Consider the following 17229-nt stretch of genomic DNA (forward strand, 5'->3'; position numbering starts at 1 on the left):
CATCCAATATGTTCTACCAACTCCTTGTTCTTTTCCCCCAAAAGGCATGTATAAACATGACAACAATAATGTCAATCATTTCCTGTGTGTATCACAATAAGCCCTGTAAGCTTAACCTCAGATTTTATTTATGTTTTGTACCTGGGGAAATAATTTCATGAGAAATAGTTCAGTCAGTTAAAAAACTCAAGGCTTTGTTTTTATTTTAAAGTATATTAGGGTTGCCTAGGTGGCGCAATACATAGAGCACCGTCCCTGGAGAAGTACCTGAGTTCAAATCCAGCCTCAGATACATAATAATTATTACCTAGCTGTGTGGTCTTGGGCAAACCACTTAACCCCATTGCCTTGCAAAAACCTAAAAAAAAAAAAGTATTTCAGTTGACTTTGAATTGCTTTATGAGTTTGATGTGTGCAAGATGTGATCCCAAAACAAAGATAATTAAAACTAGAAGAAACTGGTGGAATGAAAGTATCCTGATATGAGTATCATTTGTTTGCTGGGAAGGATTTGTTCCCATAAAATTTACTGTAATGAAAATTTCCAAATGAATCTTATTTTTCCTATTCACTCTATTATAGAGTCAGAGAACTATTGTTTGAGGAAAAAATGTTTTCATTATATATTAAGCTCTTATTTCAATAAATAATGTGGCAATCACCTAACTTTAAAATAAAATGATATATTTCTGATGAAATACTGATAGCAATACTAAACATTTTATTTAATATTATGATGCTGAAATATGAACTTGACAATTTGGAATCCTTAAAAGAAATATGCATCTGCTTTGTATTGCAGAATTTTCATAGATAGAAGGGACTTCACATATCATCTAGATAGAAACATATTAATTTGGAAACATCCTAAATAAAATCTCTGATAAATGTTCAACTAGCCTCTGTTAAGAGAACTTCAAATGATGATAATCTAATTAGGTAACTGAGGCAGCACTTTCCATTTTTAGATGATTTAATTGTTTGGGAAGTTTTTCATTATACTGAGTTCAAACCTGACTTTATGTTTTCTGGGGACACATAGGACAAGTCTTTCTTTTGAAAAATAATCTTTTAATTACTTTAAGGCAATTATGATTTTTATCCCCATCACCCTCAAGTTTTGTCTCCTCTGAGGTAAATATCTATAATTTCTTTAATTGATCCTTAGGTGGAGCAACTTCCCATTGTTTCACCATTCTGGTATAATTGTAAAATAATGAATTTGAGTGTATGTAGCAGTGTTTTTGAATCATCTTTTGTTTTCTTGAAAGAATAGCTCCAATAATATCTCCCAAATTTCAGATTACCATAACACTGGAAATGATAGCTCAGTGATTATTTCAAGTTTTTATATGTTGCTTCATCACTTGAATTTGGTGATGTCTTTCGAACATCTTGGTATTAGTTTACACCTGTGTAATTTATCAGAGCATTCTGTCAAAGGAGATAATGGTCCATAAAGGAATTGAAATTGTTCAGTTTTTGCTTAGAAATAGAAACTCAACTCATTGTCTTTTGGGATTTGAAGTTGTTGTATGCCTAGCTGATGGGATCTGTGAAAGAATGTTCATTAGTAGATTGTCTGTGTTCTCAGCTTAATGGTTTGCTTATTTAAGGGTAAATCACTGATGACTGGTGCTTTCATTGCTGTTGTTCAGTCGTTTTAGTCATGTACTGACTCTTTGTTACCCTATTTGGAGTGTTCATTGCAAAGATAATGGAACTGAGGCAAACCAGGGTTAAATGATTTACTCAGAATCATACAGCTAGCCTTTATCTTAAAGCCAGATTTGAACTCAGGAAGATGAGTATTCCTGACATTCCATACACAGATCCACTTAACTGCCCCTGGTACCCTCATACGAGAGTGTTTAATATATTGGGTTATTAGGTGAACAAAATGCTGATCATTATCAGCCACTTTTCAGTTGTGGGTGATTTCTTCCATTATCCTCTCCTCTACCCCACAAAGGACTGCAAGAAAAAGTGTGCACTAAAGCTTACCAGGAATTCATGAAATTCAATTTTTTGTAGATTTCTTTTTGAGTGAGGGATATCTGTGCCTCTGGTGACCAGAGGGACTAAAGTTTTGAGTTGATTTGAAATTTCTTTTCCAAACTCAATTCATAGATTTCTATGGTGAGATATCCCTGCCAATATTTTTCATGTGCAGAAAAACATTCCAATTATTCTATTTTGGCTTATCTTCTGACCTTGTGTTTGGCTATACAACTGACTTAACTTTTTTGTGATCTGTGCAAATTATCTGATTTTAACTTATTTATTAATATAAGTGGATTTATTACTGAATTCAAAGGAAGGTGTTTGAAACTTTTCAAGTAGTGAAATAAATCCCATATTCTACTGTATTTGGTACCTTTGATATGTATATTTGGAAGGGACAGGGGAAGGAAAACCATGAGTTCTTCTTAAACTGCTTTTGTCTATGTGTTTTGTATTTATTAGTTTGGATTGACAGATAAAGGGCATGAATTCCAAGGTATTAATGTTTGTTGTTGTAGTAGTAGAAAGAATGAAAAAAATGTGTACTTAATGGCCAAGGTGCTTTATTGAGCTTAACTTTATGCAAAAACTGCTCTCCATGGCACATACTACAAGGAAGAATTGTTTCAGACAGTAATGCTTCATTCTCTCTTTTCTACATCACCTCTTGTAATTTCAGATATGGTTTGTTTTGTAAGTCCCTCCCTCCTTCCCATCAGGTTTTTTTTTTCCTCTGATAAGAGAACTAGGCAGGCAGCCAGTAGCTATTGTGCTATAATAGAGCCAGTGGTATGTACAAAATTTGATTACTGCTGTCAACACCAGATTGAATAAAAAAATGCATGTCTCAGACAGATACTTGTAAAATAAATGGTCTATTGAATTCAGCAATGGTAGGAATGAGGCCATCACATTCTATAATGAATGAAGTGGTCTATGAATAGAGAATGAATATATGACAAGAAGGAGTTTTTTAAAAAAAATATGGTGATATTAAGTTACTTTTTGGGAATCTGTCATCTTTTGATAACCAGTTCTCACTTGATACCTGCTTTTTACACAAACATTTATACTGATTTTAATGAAATGTTTGAACTTCTTTGTTTCTGTAAAAAATTATTTCGTTTGTCCTTTAATGTTAGCCATGACTTTTATTCACATTAGATCATACTTTTAAAATTATTTGTCTCCCCACTTTACATAGTATAAATACAGAGAAGTCTTACTGATATTTAGAAATAACATTTTCTGTTGGTAGAGGATGGCATTTACATTAACATGAATGATATTTTCAAAACTTCTTGCAGTGGAAAGTTCTAGCCTATATGTATAAACTCAGTGATCACTTCCATATTCTTTTCTATTATGCTAAGAAAAGTGACATTGAATTATACAATTATTTCACAAAATATAGACACTTTGATTTACTGAATTAAATAATACATATGGTAGTACCTAAAGCATCATGGAGAAAGGAAATGACCTGAAAGAGTAAAAGGGGACCCTTTCCTGGGGTCCCTTTATCCTAAATCGATCTCTCTTCCTCTGTGCTCCCATAGCATTTTGAGCATAAGAAGACATCTTACTCAATATTTTTTATTTTAATTATTTGTATCCTTGCATTGTCTTTCCTCTTTGACTATAAATGCCTTATAACTTTTGACTTTGACTTGCAATCCCATGGAACTTTAAGACAGGAGGAGCCCAATGAACATTGGTTGATTTGAGTTAAATTGAATGTAGGATTTGAAAGGAGATAATTCTTTTGAGTTAATAATATTTTTATATTTCCTTCAGTGTTAAGTTTCCTATAATATTTTTTATTGTGGTATATGGAGTTTTGGGATTCAGATTTCATTCTGAAATGGTAAAATGATTCATGATAAAGAAGAGATCATTTAAAAATAATTTCATAATTTTCACAGGATCAGATGGAACAAAATATAGAAATTTTGAGAGAAAGTGACAATTTTGGTTCTTTTTGACCTGTGTATTATACTTGCATAATTGTCTGACTTCTGATTTTTTTTATTTCTAAAATTGAGGGAGAATTAATTAAGGGAGCATCTGGTTCCTGATCTAGCTATGTCCTTGACAACTTTCATAATAAATCTTTTTGATTCTTACTCCCATTTAACAAAGAACAGTGATTCACTCAGAATTACATAGCAATCAGTGATAAAGTTGATTGGATTCTAGACCGCCTTAATATTTCTTTCTTTAGCAATTCTTTGCTGCTTACAAAAGAGTGCTTTAATTAAGCTTGCTTATATTTGTCAGAGAGAGGAGCAGGTAAAAAGAAGGAACCGATTTCAGATGACTGGATAGTAATATTTTCATTTATAATTTCTTTTAATACTTTAAAAAAAGTATTTTTTTACAGCTGGACAAATGATTAGGTAACTACTGCAGACCTACTTTCCTGATGGCATCTTCCTCAAAGTTATTAGGGGTATTGGAAGACCTATAGCCTTATACCAACAACCAAGGAGACAGAGATAGGCAAAGAATAAAAGGCAGATAGTTCTCCCTTCCCCTTCTAGGCATTGGCAAGTAAGTGGGCATTCATTTACTTTAAACATTTATTTTTATAGACAAAGACAAACTATACTCCCAAAGTATAAACACTTGTCCAACAAGATAAGTTGATAGAAAGTGATGGTAGTTTTCAGGGAAATCAAGTTCTTCCTAGAAGGATACATGATCAAGCCACTTTGAAAACATAGAGATACAAAGGGAGTAAATGCATAGGTAATTCTTGAAGAAGTTGGCAAAACTTAATAGTGAAGATGATGACTTATCAATTAATGTTTTTTTCAGCATGAGCATGCCTTGCATAGCATACCCCTCACAATGATAAACAATTGTATAACTCATGTCACCAATCCATGGTGGTGATGGCAGTGGCAGTACTGGTGCCATAAAACCCAGTGGAGAGGAAGATATGATGGTGATGAGTTAGTGTTTTCCCTCTTCTCTGCTGGAGCAGGGCAAGGCTATTATTGAATTAAATCTACAATGGTGATAATCACAAGACTATTGGCACTGGAGAATTCCCCTTGTTATTTGGATATTATCTTTTATTGTTCATTTGTGTTACTTTTTTGAAGTCTGTCTATTTGGGTTTAGGTCCAGGAATTTGTTTTGTATATATGTGTTAGTGGAAGAGTTTTGAGTACTGGAGGAAACTACTGTTTGTTTTTTAATTAGCTGGTGAGAGGAATGACCCAGAAAGTGTTTGATGATGAGTTGGAAGTGCTAGTGATGAATCTTAATCCTGATTAGGGCAAGTTAGGAGTTGTCTTAGAAATAGGTTCTGAGGTACTCCTAGTAATACATCTTAAGTATGTCAACCAGGGAAGCACCCTTACATATGCAGAGGTCTCTACTATGTTAATTCAAAAATCTTTCCTGGATCCTGATACTTCTGACTTCACATTATTTATCTATGATTTTCACCTTTTACCTTCAACAGGTGATCTACATTTAATTCCTCTACTTTCTCATCACTCCATTCCTTATTCTTGGCAATTTTGCTTATGCTTTCACTACTTTATTAGAATGCTTTTTAAAAGGTCATTAATCACTTCTACAAGCAGAATATCTGTGGCTTTTTAATAATTTCCATTCCCCTTGGCCTTCCTGGTGCATTTGATGCTGTGGATAGATCTCTATTAAAAATCTTTCTCTGCTTGACTTCTTTGTTTTCCACTTGCTACCTTTATGACTCCTTCCCCACCAGTCCCTACCTCCCTGCTTCCCCATTTCTTTCCCTGGTTCCCTTTACTTTCTTTTCTGAATCCTCCTTCAGATAATGTCCCTCTAACTGTAGGTATTCCATAGGGTTCTGTTCCTGGGCTCTCTTTTCTTCTCCCTCCAAAATACCTCATAGTGATTTCATCAGTTTCCATGGATTTGATTATGGTCTTTATGCTGATGATTCTGAAGTCTACTTTTCTGCCACAATCTCTCTGCTAACTTACAGACCAGATGCCTTTCAGACATCTTCTTTTAGATGTCTAGAAAATATCTTAAACTGAATATGTTCTAAACAGAATCCATTATCTTCCTGAATAAACCCTTTCCAGTTACTGTAGAGGGCAACATCCTCCTCCCAGTCTTTCAAGATTGCAACCTAGGAATTATTCTATATTCCTCACTCTCTCATCCCTTATAACCAAACTGCTGTTGCCAAGGCCTGCCAATATCACCTTTGCAACAGCTCTTGAAAAAGCCCTCTTATTTCCCGATACTGCCACCACTCTAGGGCAGGTCCTTATTGCCTCACCCTTGGATTATTGCAGTAGCCTGCTAATGGGTCTGCCTATCTCAAGTCTTGCCTCACTCTAATCCATTCTCCAATCAGTCATTAAAGTGATTTTTCTCAAGTATAGATTCATTCATGTCACGCCCTTTCCTCCTACTCAGTAAACTCCAGTGACTTCCTGGTACCTCCAGGAACAAATATAGAATATTCTATTGGACACTTATTATTTATTTATTTATTTATTTTTAGGGGTTTTTTTTTTGCAAGGCAAATGGTGTTAAGTGGCTTGCCCAAGGCCACACAGCTAGGTAATTATTAAGTGTCTGAGATTGGATTTGAACCCAGGTACTCCTGACTCCAGGGCTGGTGCTTTATCCACTGCGCCACCTAGCTGTCCCTCTATTGGACATTTAAAGCCCTTCATAATCTAGCTGTCATGTTTTTCCAGTCTTCTTATACTTTACTCCGTAACATGATACTGACCTTCCTGGCTTCCTTTAAGAATCAGTTGTAATTCTACCTCTTTTTGTATATCCCTTTCCCCTTGTGTCACCCCCCCCCCCCAGACAGTGTAGTGTGGGGTAGTTAATAAATGTTTGGACTAGATTGATTGTTGTATGCTAAATACTGACATTCTTATCCTCTGTACTTTAAGCCTCTCTCTACAAATGATTTCCAGGTTTTCATCTTTAGCTATAGTTTCATTCAAGTTCTGTCTTACATTTCTTTTACTCAGTTTAATTTTAGTTTCAAATTCTTTTCCCTCCCCAACTTCTTGGGAAGATGACAGAAAGCAATCCATTACAAATATGATTAGTGAAGTATAAGAAATCCCTTCATTACTTCAGCTCCCCTACATCACTAAAAGAAATTATGTTTCAGATATCTGTAGGAGGATGTTATGCTTCATCATTAGTCCTTTAATTGTGGTTGGTGACTGTGTTGATGACAGTTCCTAAGTCTTTTAAAATTATTTTTTTTTAAAATATTGAGATTGTAGCATAAATTATTCTCCTGGTTCTGTTAAGTTCATTTAACATCAATTCATACAAGCTTTCAGAAATCCTTGCTTTTATCATTTCTTATAGCACAATGGTACTCCATCATATTCATATAATATAAATTGTTTAGTTATTCTAAATTATTGAATATTCCCCACCCTCAGTTTTCAATTCTACACCACTAGTAATACTGTTTGTATGTATTTTGATCCTTTTCTATTCTTTGATCTCTTTGAACTATAGTTCTAGTAGTAGTATTGCTAGGTCAAGGGAAGGCACAATTTGATATCTATATTGCTTTTTTCCAACTGCCTTTTGAATATCTTTATCTGGATACCCCTTTACCAATTTCACTGTTTCATTGTCTTATAAATCAGTTGTCTTTGTTCTCTGTCCTAATAAAAACCAATTTATCTCCTCTCTTTATCTTATGATATCTCCTCCATATATTTTTTTACTTCAGCCAGAGTGGAAGATACAATACTATGTCTAAATATGTCCCATATTTTCCTTTTAATACAGTATTCCTGGTCGCCATTCTTGCCCATCATTTAAGAATCCATGAAACTAGCCCTTATTTCCTCCTCCTGCTATTTCTATACATTTTTATTCTATATTTTGATTTGTGCTCCTAATATTTATATATTCATTTTTCCTTTTCATTTTCTCTCTCCACACTGTCCTCCACCAACCCCAGCATAGAGTCTTGCAACCTTGCACAACATAGGAAGATATTCAATGAATATTAGCTTTATTGAATCCTTTTGTAAATTGAAATATCTTGTGAATTAAATAATCACTTCATAATCTAACTTGTATGCTCTTAGGGATAAGGATTCATGTGTTCACCATCTTGGTGCTTAATTTATTGCATTATCCATACATCAAAGGCATTCAGTAAATGTTTATTGAATGAATGAAAAAGCAATTGAAGTGAATAGGGAAGCAGGGGATAAGGATGGAACATTTTCTTTGAAATAGACTTAGAAGGATAGATAGGAGTCTAATAAGCAAAGGGGGAAGAAGGAAGCATTTGAGGCAGAGAGAAAAAGTATATGGAGAAATAAAGAAATCATGAAGCATATTTGGGGAACTGAGATTATGGGGGAAAATATTTTAATCTACTTTCATTCCCTAAATTCACTTATATGATAAAATAAAAAAAAGAGTATTTATAGATAATAAATACAAATAGAGTAATTCAGCTACGTACTACAGATGTTTTCTACTTAATACTATGTTTTAAGGCCTATTATAAAAGCATTTGAGTTTTCTCTTAATCTCTGTGCTTATAAACTAAAGAACTCATTAATTTTTGAAATCTAGTAAATTTATCAAAGATTTCCATGCTCACAAGATAACTGTATATGTGAAGAGGTAGACAAAGATTTACCCATTTATATTATTATTATTATTATTATTATTAATAAATATAAAATAAAACAAACACAGAAAAATAAAATTAATAATAATAGCTAACATTTATATAACAATTTAATAAAATGCTTTACAAATGTCACTTCATTTGCCAGCAACCAAAAATGTTTGATAGCCAATTAAAAAATTAAGGAAGCAAAGTTATAGAATTGGGATTCTTCATCACCATTCTGTTAGCTGCATTTTAATTACACATAACTAGGTATAAAAACTATAAAAATGGAGAACCAAAAAACCTACATGAGGAGATTGCTTTAACTGTGATGCGTAACTTCCTGTCTGGTTGATGAGAAGGGTGGGTTAAGTCTAGTCAAATCCTCTCATGGGAAAAATAAATGTCACACACAGTTAAAAAAAACAAGCCCATAGCAAGAAACAGGACATCCCAGTATGCAATTCGAATGCAGCTTTTGTTATCTGCTTCCTCCGCATCTTTTACCTTCTTTACTAAATATATCTTAAGTTATGAATGTACAGGCAGCTAATGCATTTCGATGGAAAAAGTATAATTTTGCTTTGCTTAATGACTCTACTATCCAGACCTGTGATCGTCTACTAGGTAAGTGCATGACTCCTGACCAGCATGGTATTCTACATGCATAATACCACCAAACACCAACTCCCAATCATGTGGCCATTTTTGTAAACTCAGGAAGACAATTTTGCATTTCATTATCTTCTAAAGCCACTTCAGGGACTGGTGATGGTGCTCATTCTGTTCTCTTCTTCATGATAGAACTTCTTTATAGTAAACAGTTCAAATGGTTATAGATTAAAGGTTGTTCCACAGTTTTCTCTCAGAAAGGATACCCAAGAGCTATACAATCAATCTTAGTCTTCCTGTCTTTCCATAGTGGCTTACTGTATATAAAGTATTTACTCATTTTTTCAGTGGAGTAACTTTTCTTGTATCAGAGGAATATAGTGGTGAATGTTTTGGTAACAGACTTTTCCACTCACCTCATTTAAATTGCTACTTGGTAGTCCAAAAAACCCATTTTCCATATCAATCATAGTTTAGAACTGAAGAGGTAGATTATTGAATTTTGGAAATGAGGTGTGTTTATATTTAATAATCTTCCTTTTTTTAAATCACTTGAACTCACTGAAGACTCATTAGAAACCATCCTTTCATGTATGGGTGCTCTTTGATCTTTTTTATTTGACCCAAACCATTTCTGCCTGGGTGAGTTATGGACAAAAAAAATTTTTTTTCATTCTCTTGCATTCATTCAAATGTACATATATTTTAGTTCTTGTGTATTAATTAAATTTATAAAAGTTAAAACAAAATAGAAATGAAGCAGGATATGCTCAAAATTACTCACATAGATTTATGACCTGGGAATGGTAAACTTAGAATTCATAACAAGGTTCTTGTTATTTAACTTACTGATTATGAAAACTTCTAGGCCTGTTATAATTGTATGATTTTCTTTAGAGTTTTTCTTTTGTTATCTTTTTTTTTTGAGATTGTCTCAAATTTATCATATATGTATATATATCTTGTTGGTATATATAGTGTTAGACATGTTCTCTCCCCTATTACTTCAAATTTCTTGACAGCCCATTTTATTTAGCTCATTGCTTGTTACTTAATGGGTACTTAATTTTGTAAATTCTTTTTTTTTTTTTTTTGCAAGGCAAAGTGACTTGCCGATGGTCACACAGCTAGGTAATTGTCTCTGAAACTGGATTTGAACTCAGGTCCTCCTGACTCCAGGGCTGGTGCTCTATCCACTGTGCCACCTAGCTGCCCCAATTTGTAAATTCTTGTTGAATTAACTAGACTACATGGAATCAGGGAATATATGTATAGAAGTTATACAAGCCCAAACTAAATATGATTGTACCTCTGCAATTCTTAGTACAGTTTTACCTTTCTCAGCAAAGTTATATTGTAGCTTCTTTCAATTATCTTAGATTTCTCTCCCACCCCCTTTTTTCATTTTTATCTCTCAGTAGAGAATTTAGTATTGTTCACTTATTAAATAACCACCATGTGCTAGGCACCTTGCTAAGTTTTGGGAGTACAAATATGAAAAGGATAGGCCCTATCCTCAATTGAATCACCTACAATCCAACTGGGGGAAGAGAATGCACAGAAGAAATTTGAAAAGGATAGGAAAGATGTTCAGATGAAACTTAATGGAAGAGTAAAAAAAAAGTTTAAAATTAATTTAGCCATGGGAAATATCTAAGAGAACTAGATGGAAATGAATGATACTAGGTTAAAAACCCATGTGCCAGGGCTTCATTCTCCAATCTGTGATCTGTCACACTTTTCTGTTTCAATTTCTTTTGGTTTTTCACTCTTTCTGATCTCTTCCCATTTCTTTCCCCTTCTAATTATCTCCCTGTTCTTTATCACTCCCAGTAAAAAAAGGGATCAATGTAGTTATTATAGTTTTTAATTAAGAAATCCAGAGAGAAAAATAATAAATAAAATACAACTTCTAATTTTAGAAATAGCAACAGTTTTATGATCTCAGGATTTACAGATTAATCTCTGAACCTTACTTGATAAATAACTTTAGTGGAATTCAATTTTGATCAATGCATATCATGGAAAAAATGTAAAGATTATTCGATTGCCTTCTGTGGGGTCAAGGGGGAAGGGAAGAAGGATGGGGGAAAGTTGTAAAATTCAAAATCTTACAAAAATGATAGGTAGAAACTACTATTGTACATAATTGGAAAAAATAAAGTATATAATAAAATAATAAAATAACTTTAGTGTAACTAAAGCATCCTTATCTATAAAATTCAGAGTGTCCAGCTACAAAATTCAAATTTCCGAGTTGGTTTCTGCCACCATGCCCTTAACTCTGTGATTTGCTGTTATTCTTAGCAGAGACAGGGCATTGCTGCTAACTTTGTGCCTCTGCCTTTCTTTTTGCCTGAGGCTATTGAGATTGACCAAGTTCTCCTTTCCTTTCAGGGAAATGAAAAGTAGGTCTCTCTTCCCAGAAAAAATTTTAGAATATGCACCAGCTGTAATCAGTTTGAAGATATTTAAAGGGTACTTTTTTTTTATCAAAAAGGTCAAATTGAATCCAAGTGGTTTTAGAAATGGCTTTGGTTTAGTAGTACAGTAAGTAAAGCATAGCCAGCTTTTGTTTTTAAAGCCAAATATTTATCTTACATGATCAGGATTAAGTTTTATGTTTAGGGGAGAGTAGGAACTTACTACCTGTTGAAAATAAAAATGCCTTGAAGGAAATAAGCTACATATTCAGTAAGCTTTGTCTGAATGTCGTTTCCTTTTCTCATTTCCTTTAAAGGAAACAGCACATTTATTTAGCTTTGTCAGTGTTTGAGGTCATTCAGTAAGAACTTTCTTTTTCCCTCTTTATCCCACACTCCTCTGAAATCATCCCTTTCTGATCAAGAGAAGACTCTTTTTTGTTCTTAAAAAAACTCTTCTCCAATTAAAATCCCTAGAATCCCATTCCTTCTTTTCTCCAAATATAACCTCTACTCTCCCAACAATTTTCACCTCTACTTTTCTATCGAAAATAATAATTTCTCTTGTCACTGGTACCTGGCTCGCTGTATACAAACTTGTCCAAGATGTCTGTTCACTAGATCTCCCATGAGTACCAGCTATTTCCCTGTATATCTTTTTTTTTTTAAGGTTTTTGCAAGGCAAATGGGCTTAAGTGGCTTGTCCAAGGCCACACATTTAGGTAATTAAGTGTCTGAGACCAGATTTGGACCCAGGCACTCCTGGCTCCAGGGCCAGTGCTTATCCACTGGCCAACTAGCTGCCTGCTTTTTAAAATTTTTTTCTCCTGTATATCTTTCTTTCTCTTAGTTAAATTTCTTTTTAAAAAACCATCTGTCTTTGGTATCTGCTTCTCATTCCATATGGAATATGTGCAAAATAATTTCTAGAGGGAAGCCTCAGGTGTAATATGAAAGGCTTTATGTTCATAGTAGATCAATGTTTCCAGAGGGCACAAGGAAATAGTAGGGGTGAGATGAGTGGGGGAATGCAGGAAGGGATAGTGGTCGACCTGGATGAGTATGAAGTGGGAAATGGTGATGTTGGAAGGAGGTCCTGAATCAGGCAGGCAATCTTAGGTCATTTAACAGTTAATAGAAAAAAATGTAACACTCACTGTAGATATGCCTTTATATAAATAATAACAGTAATAATTATGTAAAGGGATAGGTGCTTAATAAATATTTTTATTTGGTTCTTGTAGGTGCTATTCTTATCATTTTGCAGTTAAAGAAACTGAGGCAAATAGAGGTCAAATGACTTTTTTTCATTCTCTCTGTCTCTCTGTTTTTTTTTTTTTTTAAGTTTTTGCAAGGCAATGGGGTTAGGTGGCTTGCCCAAGGCCACACGGCTAGGTAATTATTAAATGTCTGAGGTCACATTTGAGCTCGGGTACTCCTGACTCCAGGGTCGGTGCTCTGGCCACCTAGCTGCCCCAAATGACTTGCTCACATTAATACTAAGAGTCACATTGCTATTAAGTATCTCAAAGTCAAATTTGAACTCAGATCTTCCTGACTACTTTGAGATACTAATTTAGTCAACAGTCAATTGTTAGTAAATGCTTATTAAATAGCCACTATGTGCTAGACACCTTGCTAAGTTTTGGAAGTACAATTGTGAAAAGGATAGGCCCTACCTCAAGTGAATCGCCTACAATCCAACTGGGGGGAGAGAATGCACAAAAGAAATTTGAAAAGGATAGGGAAGATATCCAGATGAAACTTAATGGAGAAATAAAGAAGTTGAAAATTAATTTAGCCGTGGGAAATATCTAAGAGAACTAGATGGAAATGAATGGTTTCAGGGTAGTGTTGATCATGCCTGATCTTTACAAAATGTTTTGTGGAATACTGATGCAAAACTAGATTTTACAAAAGCTTTCTCCTTGATTACTACCCATGGTTATTGCCAGGATGAATAATTGGAATAAGACTTTTATGTGTGTACTTTGGTTTGTAGTGACAAAATAGGAACCATTTGCTAGGGTCATTATTCTTCATTTCTGCTTTGATGTTAACTCCATTCTTTTCTATTTAACATTTGCATGATCAGTTTGTGTAATTAATTATACTTGTTAGATATAATACTCAATAAAATTTTTTTCCTTCAAAAAATATTAACAGATTTTATCTGGTTCAAGTTCTACTTCCTTTCATTTCTTTAATCATGTTGTTCATATCTAGTGTTTTGTCCTTCATTCTTGAAGAGGACCATGACATCAGGGAGGTGATGCCATGAAAACAACTGAGTTTGATTTGAGGTAGTGCTGTGCTAAGTCACCAGCCTCACTTTCCACTCCAGAGCCATCTGAATCCAGTGGCCAGATGTGAGTCAGGACAACTAGAGATGGTCCTGATGTGAGGTGATCAGGGTTAAGTGACTTGCCCAAGGTCACACAGCTAGTAAGTATCAAGTGTCAGAGACCAGATTTGACTCCCCCCGTCCTCCTGACTCCACAGCCAGTGCTCTAGCCACCATGCCACCTAGCTGTCCATTTCTATTTACAATTTCACTGATGGAGAAATGGCTTGGAAATCATTCTCGTCTCTCTCCCCCCTCCCCCATTATACATGTATATGTAATCTATGAGATAATTATAAAGTAGAAAGTCTAGTTAAAAAATTATTAGTACCACCCACAGTCCTTGATTTACACAGAGCTAACATTAAATATATATTATATATATATATATATATTTATACACACACACATATTCTCCAACATCAATATATTATATATATATGTATATAATATCTTGATGTTGGAGAATTGAAATCTGGACTTTTGTGGCACAGATTTTCAAAATCACTCCACTTCCCCATTATTTGAGAACTTGTTTATTAGTATTTATTCTTTTTATTTTTGTGGGTTTATATAAAATTCTGTGCTGATAGAGTGGATTTTTTTAGGTTTTTTTTTTTTTTTTGCAAGGCAAATGGGGTTAAGTGGCTTGCCCAAGGCCACACAGCTAGGTAATTATTAAGTATCTGAGACCAGATTTGAACTCAGGTACTCCTGACTCCAGGGCCGGTGCTCTATCCACTGAGCCACCTAGCCACCCCTGTGCAGAAAGAATGTTAGGGAAAGTATAGTAGGAATGGAATCAAAAGACTTCTGAAACAAAAAAGAAAGGAAAAAAAGTCTTCTGGCTGGTGAAAGGAACTTTTTTTGGGAAAAGACAGGCTTGGAGTTTGGTGAGGGTTTAGTTGCTATTTCTTGAAGGATGTGATCTTTATTAGTGCCTGAGAGGTTATTTCAGATAGAATGCTTGCAATTGAGATAGATAGTATGATTTAATGAACTGTAAGTGTGGGGATGGTAACTAGACAAATTTGGCTGGAGTTCAAGGGCTTGAAAGGACTGAGATTAAAGAGTAGAGAGGTACTATCTTGATGGTTGATAAAGAGCAGATAAAAATTATATTTAACATGCAGTTGTTTTCAGTCTTTTGATCTCAGACTTCATTATACCCTTAAAAATTGTTGAGGACTCCCTCAAATGAGAGTTTTAATTTATGAGGGCTATACCTAACCATTTTTACCATATTAGAAATTAAAATGTTTTGATTGTATTATGAAAATTGTTTTGACTTTTGCAAATCCCCTGAAATTTTTTTAAGGAAACTAAGAAATCCCTGGACTACACTTTGAGAACTACTAGTATGGTGACTAGAACTCTAGACTTAGAGAACGGGAAGACCTAGATTCAAATCATACCAGAGATACTTACTAATTTTATGACTTTATTGCCCCTATGATTTGATTTTCTTATCTATTAAATCTGGGTATTAGCCTTGTTGACCTCTAAGGCCCTTTCAACTCTAATCTCTGATCCTGTTATCCTAAAAGAAATCTGAAATTAATTGTTACTCTGCTATTTAATTTATCTCCAAAAGTTGCAACTTAATATGTCTTCTTCTCTTACTTCTTTTAACCTTCACTTGAGGTCTATAACAAGTCTGACGTATTTAGTGCTGGATTAGGTTCATGCTTTCACTTGAATTCTCTGACCCTGTGGTAGGACACCAGGTGCTTCCTATTCTAACCACTGTCAAGTACAGAATCTGGCACAAGTACAATTCAAGTGACCTGCTGAGTCCTTTGGATTTGCTCTGGATGGAGTCAGCTTATAAAAGTACCTAAGTGATTTAAATAGCTAACAATAATAATAAATTGTTCATATATACACTTTAAGGTTTGCAAAAACATCCACTTTATTCTCATTTTATTCTCACAACAGATGAGTGTTTTCCTCATTTTATAGTTGATGAATCTGAGGAATAACGAGTCACGTAGTGTGTTAGGCTGGATTTGTACTTAGATCTTCCTGACTTCTTATCCAAACCTCCATCTACCAGGATACCTAGCCACTTGCAGAGTGAAATGCACATTTTAACTGTTTTTGGAAGTTTTCTTGTAGTAATGAAAAAGAATATGAATCAAATATTAATGCTTTGTGAATTGTTCAAATAATATTAACAAATAGCCAGACAGAAATCTTATGTAAACCAAATGGGTCAACTAGGTGGCACAGTGGATAGCACTCTGGGCCTGTAGTCAGGGGTCTCATTTTCCTTCAAATCTGTTTAAATCGGGCATCAGACATTAGCTGTGTGACCCAGGGCCAGTCACTTAGCTCTGTTTACCTCTGTTTCCTCATCTGTAAAATGAGCTGGAGAAGAAAATGGTAGTATTTTTGCTAAGAAAACTCCAAATTGTCTCATGAAGAGTCAGATACAATTGAAATGACATATTAGACATTATTAGCAAATGTATATATTAGACATTAGAAATGTGACTTGAGGATTCTGCTTATGTTAAGAATAATGTATTAGTCAGCCAGGGATATCTGCAGACTTCATTTTTGTGGAATATTTCTAAAATGAAATTATTTAATTCATATGAATTAGATAGAACTCTGAATTTAGATATTCTGAATTTTTTTTTTTAGGTTTTTGCAAGGCAAATAGGGTTAAGTGACTTGCCCAAGGCCACACAACTAGGTCATTATTAAGTGTCTGAGACCAGATTTGAACCCAGGTACTCCTGACTCCAAGGCCAGTGTTTTATCCACTACGCCACCTAGCCGCCCCTGTGACCGTAATTCTTAATGAATTATTTACCTACAATGTGTATAGAGATGGGATGTCTTAGTGTTCAGGCCAAAGTTTGTGGCAGTGAAGAATCAGGTCACTGCCTGAAACTGAGCAGGTATCTCATTAGAGGCAAGAAAGATTGGAGGAGGGGAAGAAGGGAAAGCAGAGGTAGAAGGTCTAGTTTTTCCATGAGGGAGATGAAGGAAGTTATACAGAGTCAAGGAGTCAAACTGAGTCTAGGAACAGCAAGATTTGTGTACTGGGGATTGGACAATGGAGGGGCCTCTAAAATCTTCAGGGATGGCCCATATAAGAGAGAGATGTTTGAGAACAACTCACAAAGATTGGGAGTTAGAAGATCTTGTATGGTATGGGCAAATTACTTAACCCCTTTCAACCTCAGTTTTCTTATCTG

At 34.5% G+C, this 17229-nt stretch overlaps 1 protein-coding gene across 3 annotated transcripts in view; it reads left to right on the top strand.

The window, feature by feature from the left end:
* The window catches only part of LOC141488055 (utrophin-like), a 222812-nt gene that overhangs the window by 81602 nt on the left and 123981 nt on the right, over positions 1-17229 (top strand). The window contains exon 1 of one of the 3 annotated variants that reach the window (XM_074187769.1): positions 8716-9268. The exons of the other annotated variants lie outside the window; for them this stretch is intronic. Within the exon in view, the coding sequence (XP_074043870.1) occupies positions 9175-9268 (94 nt within the window). The 5' untranslated portion in view covers positions 8716-9174. Of the gene's footprint in view, positions 1-8715; positions 9269-17229 lie in introns of those variants that run through there. 3 annotated transcript variants of the gene reach the window in all.

The sequence above is a fragment of the Macrotis lagotis genome, chromosome 5 (genome assembly GCF_037893015.1).
Source record: "Macrotis lagotis isolate mMagLag1 chromosome 5, bilby.v1.9.chrom.fasta, whole genome shotgun sequence".
Taxonomy (NCBI): Eukaryota; Metazoa; Chordata; class Mammalia; order Peramelemorphia; family Peramelidae; genus Macrotis; species Macrotis lagotis.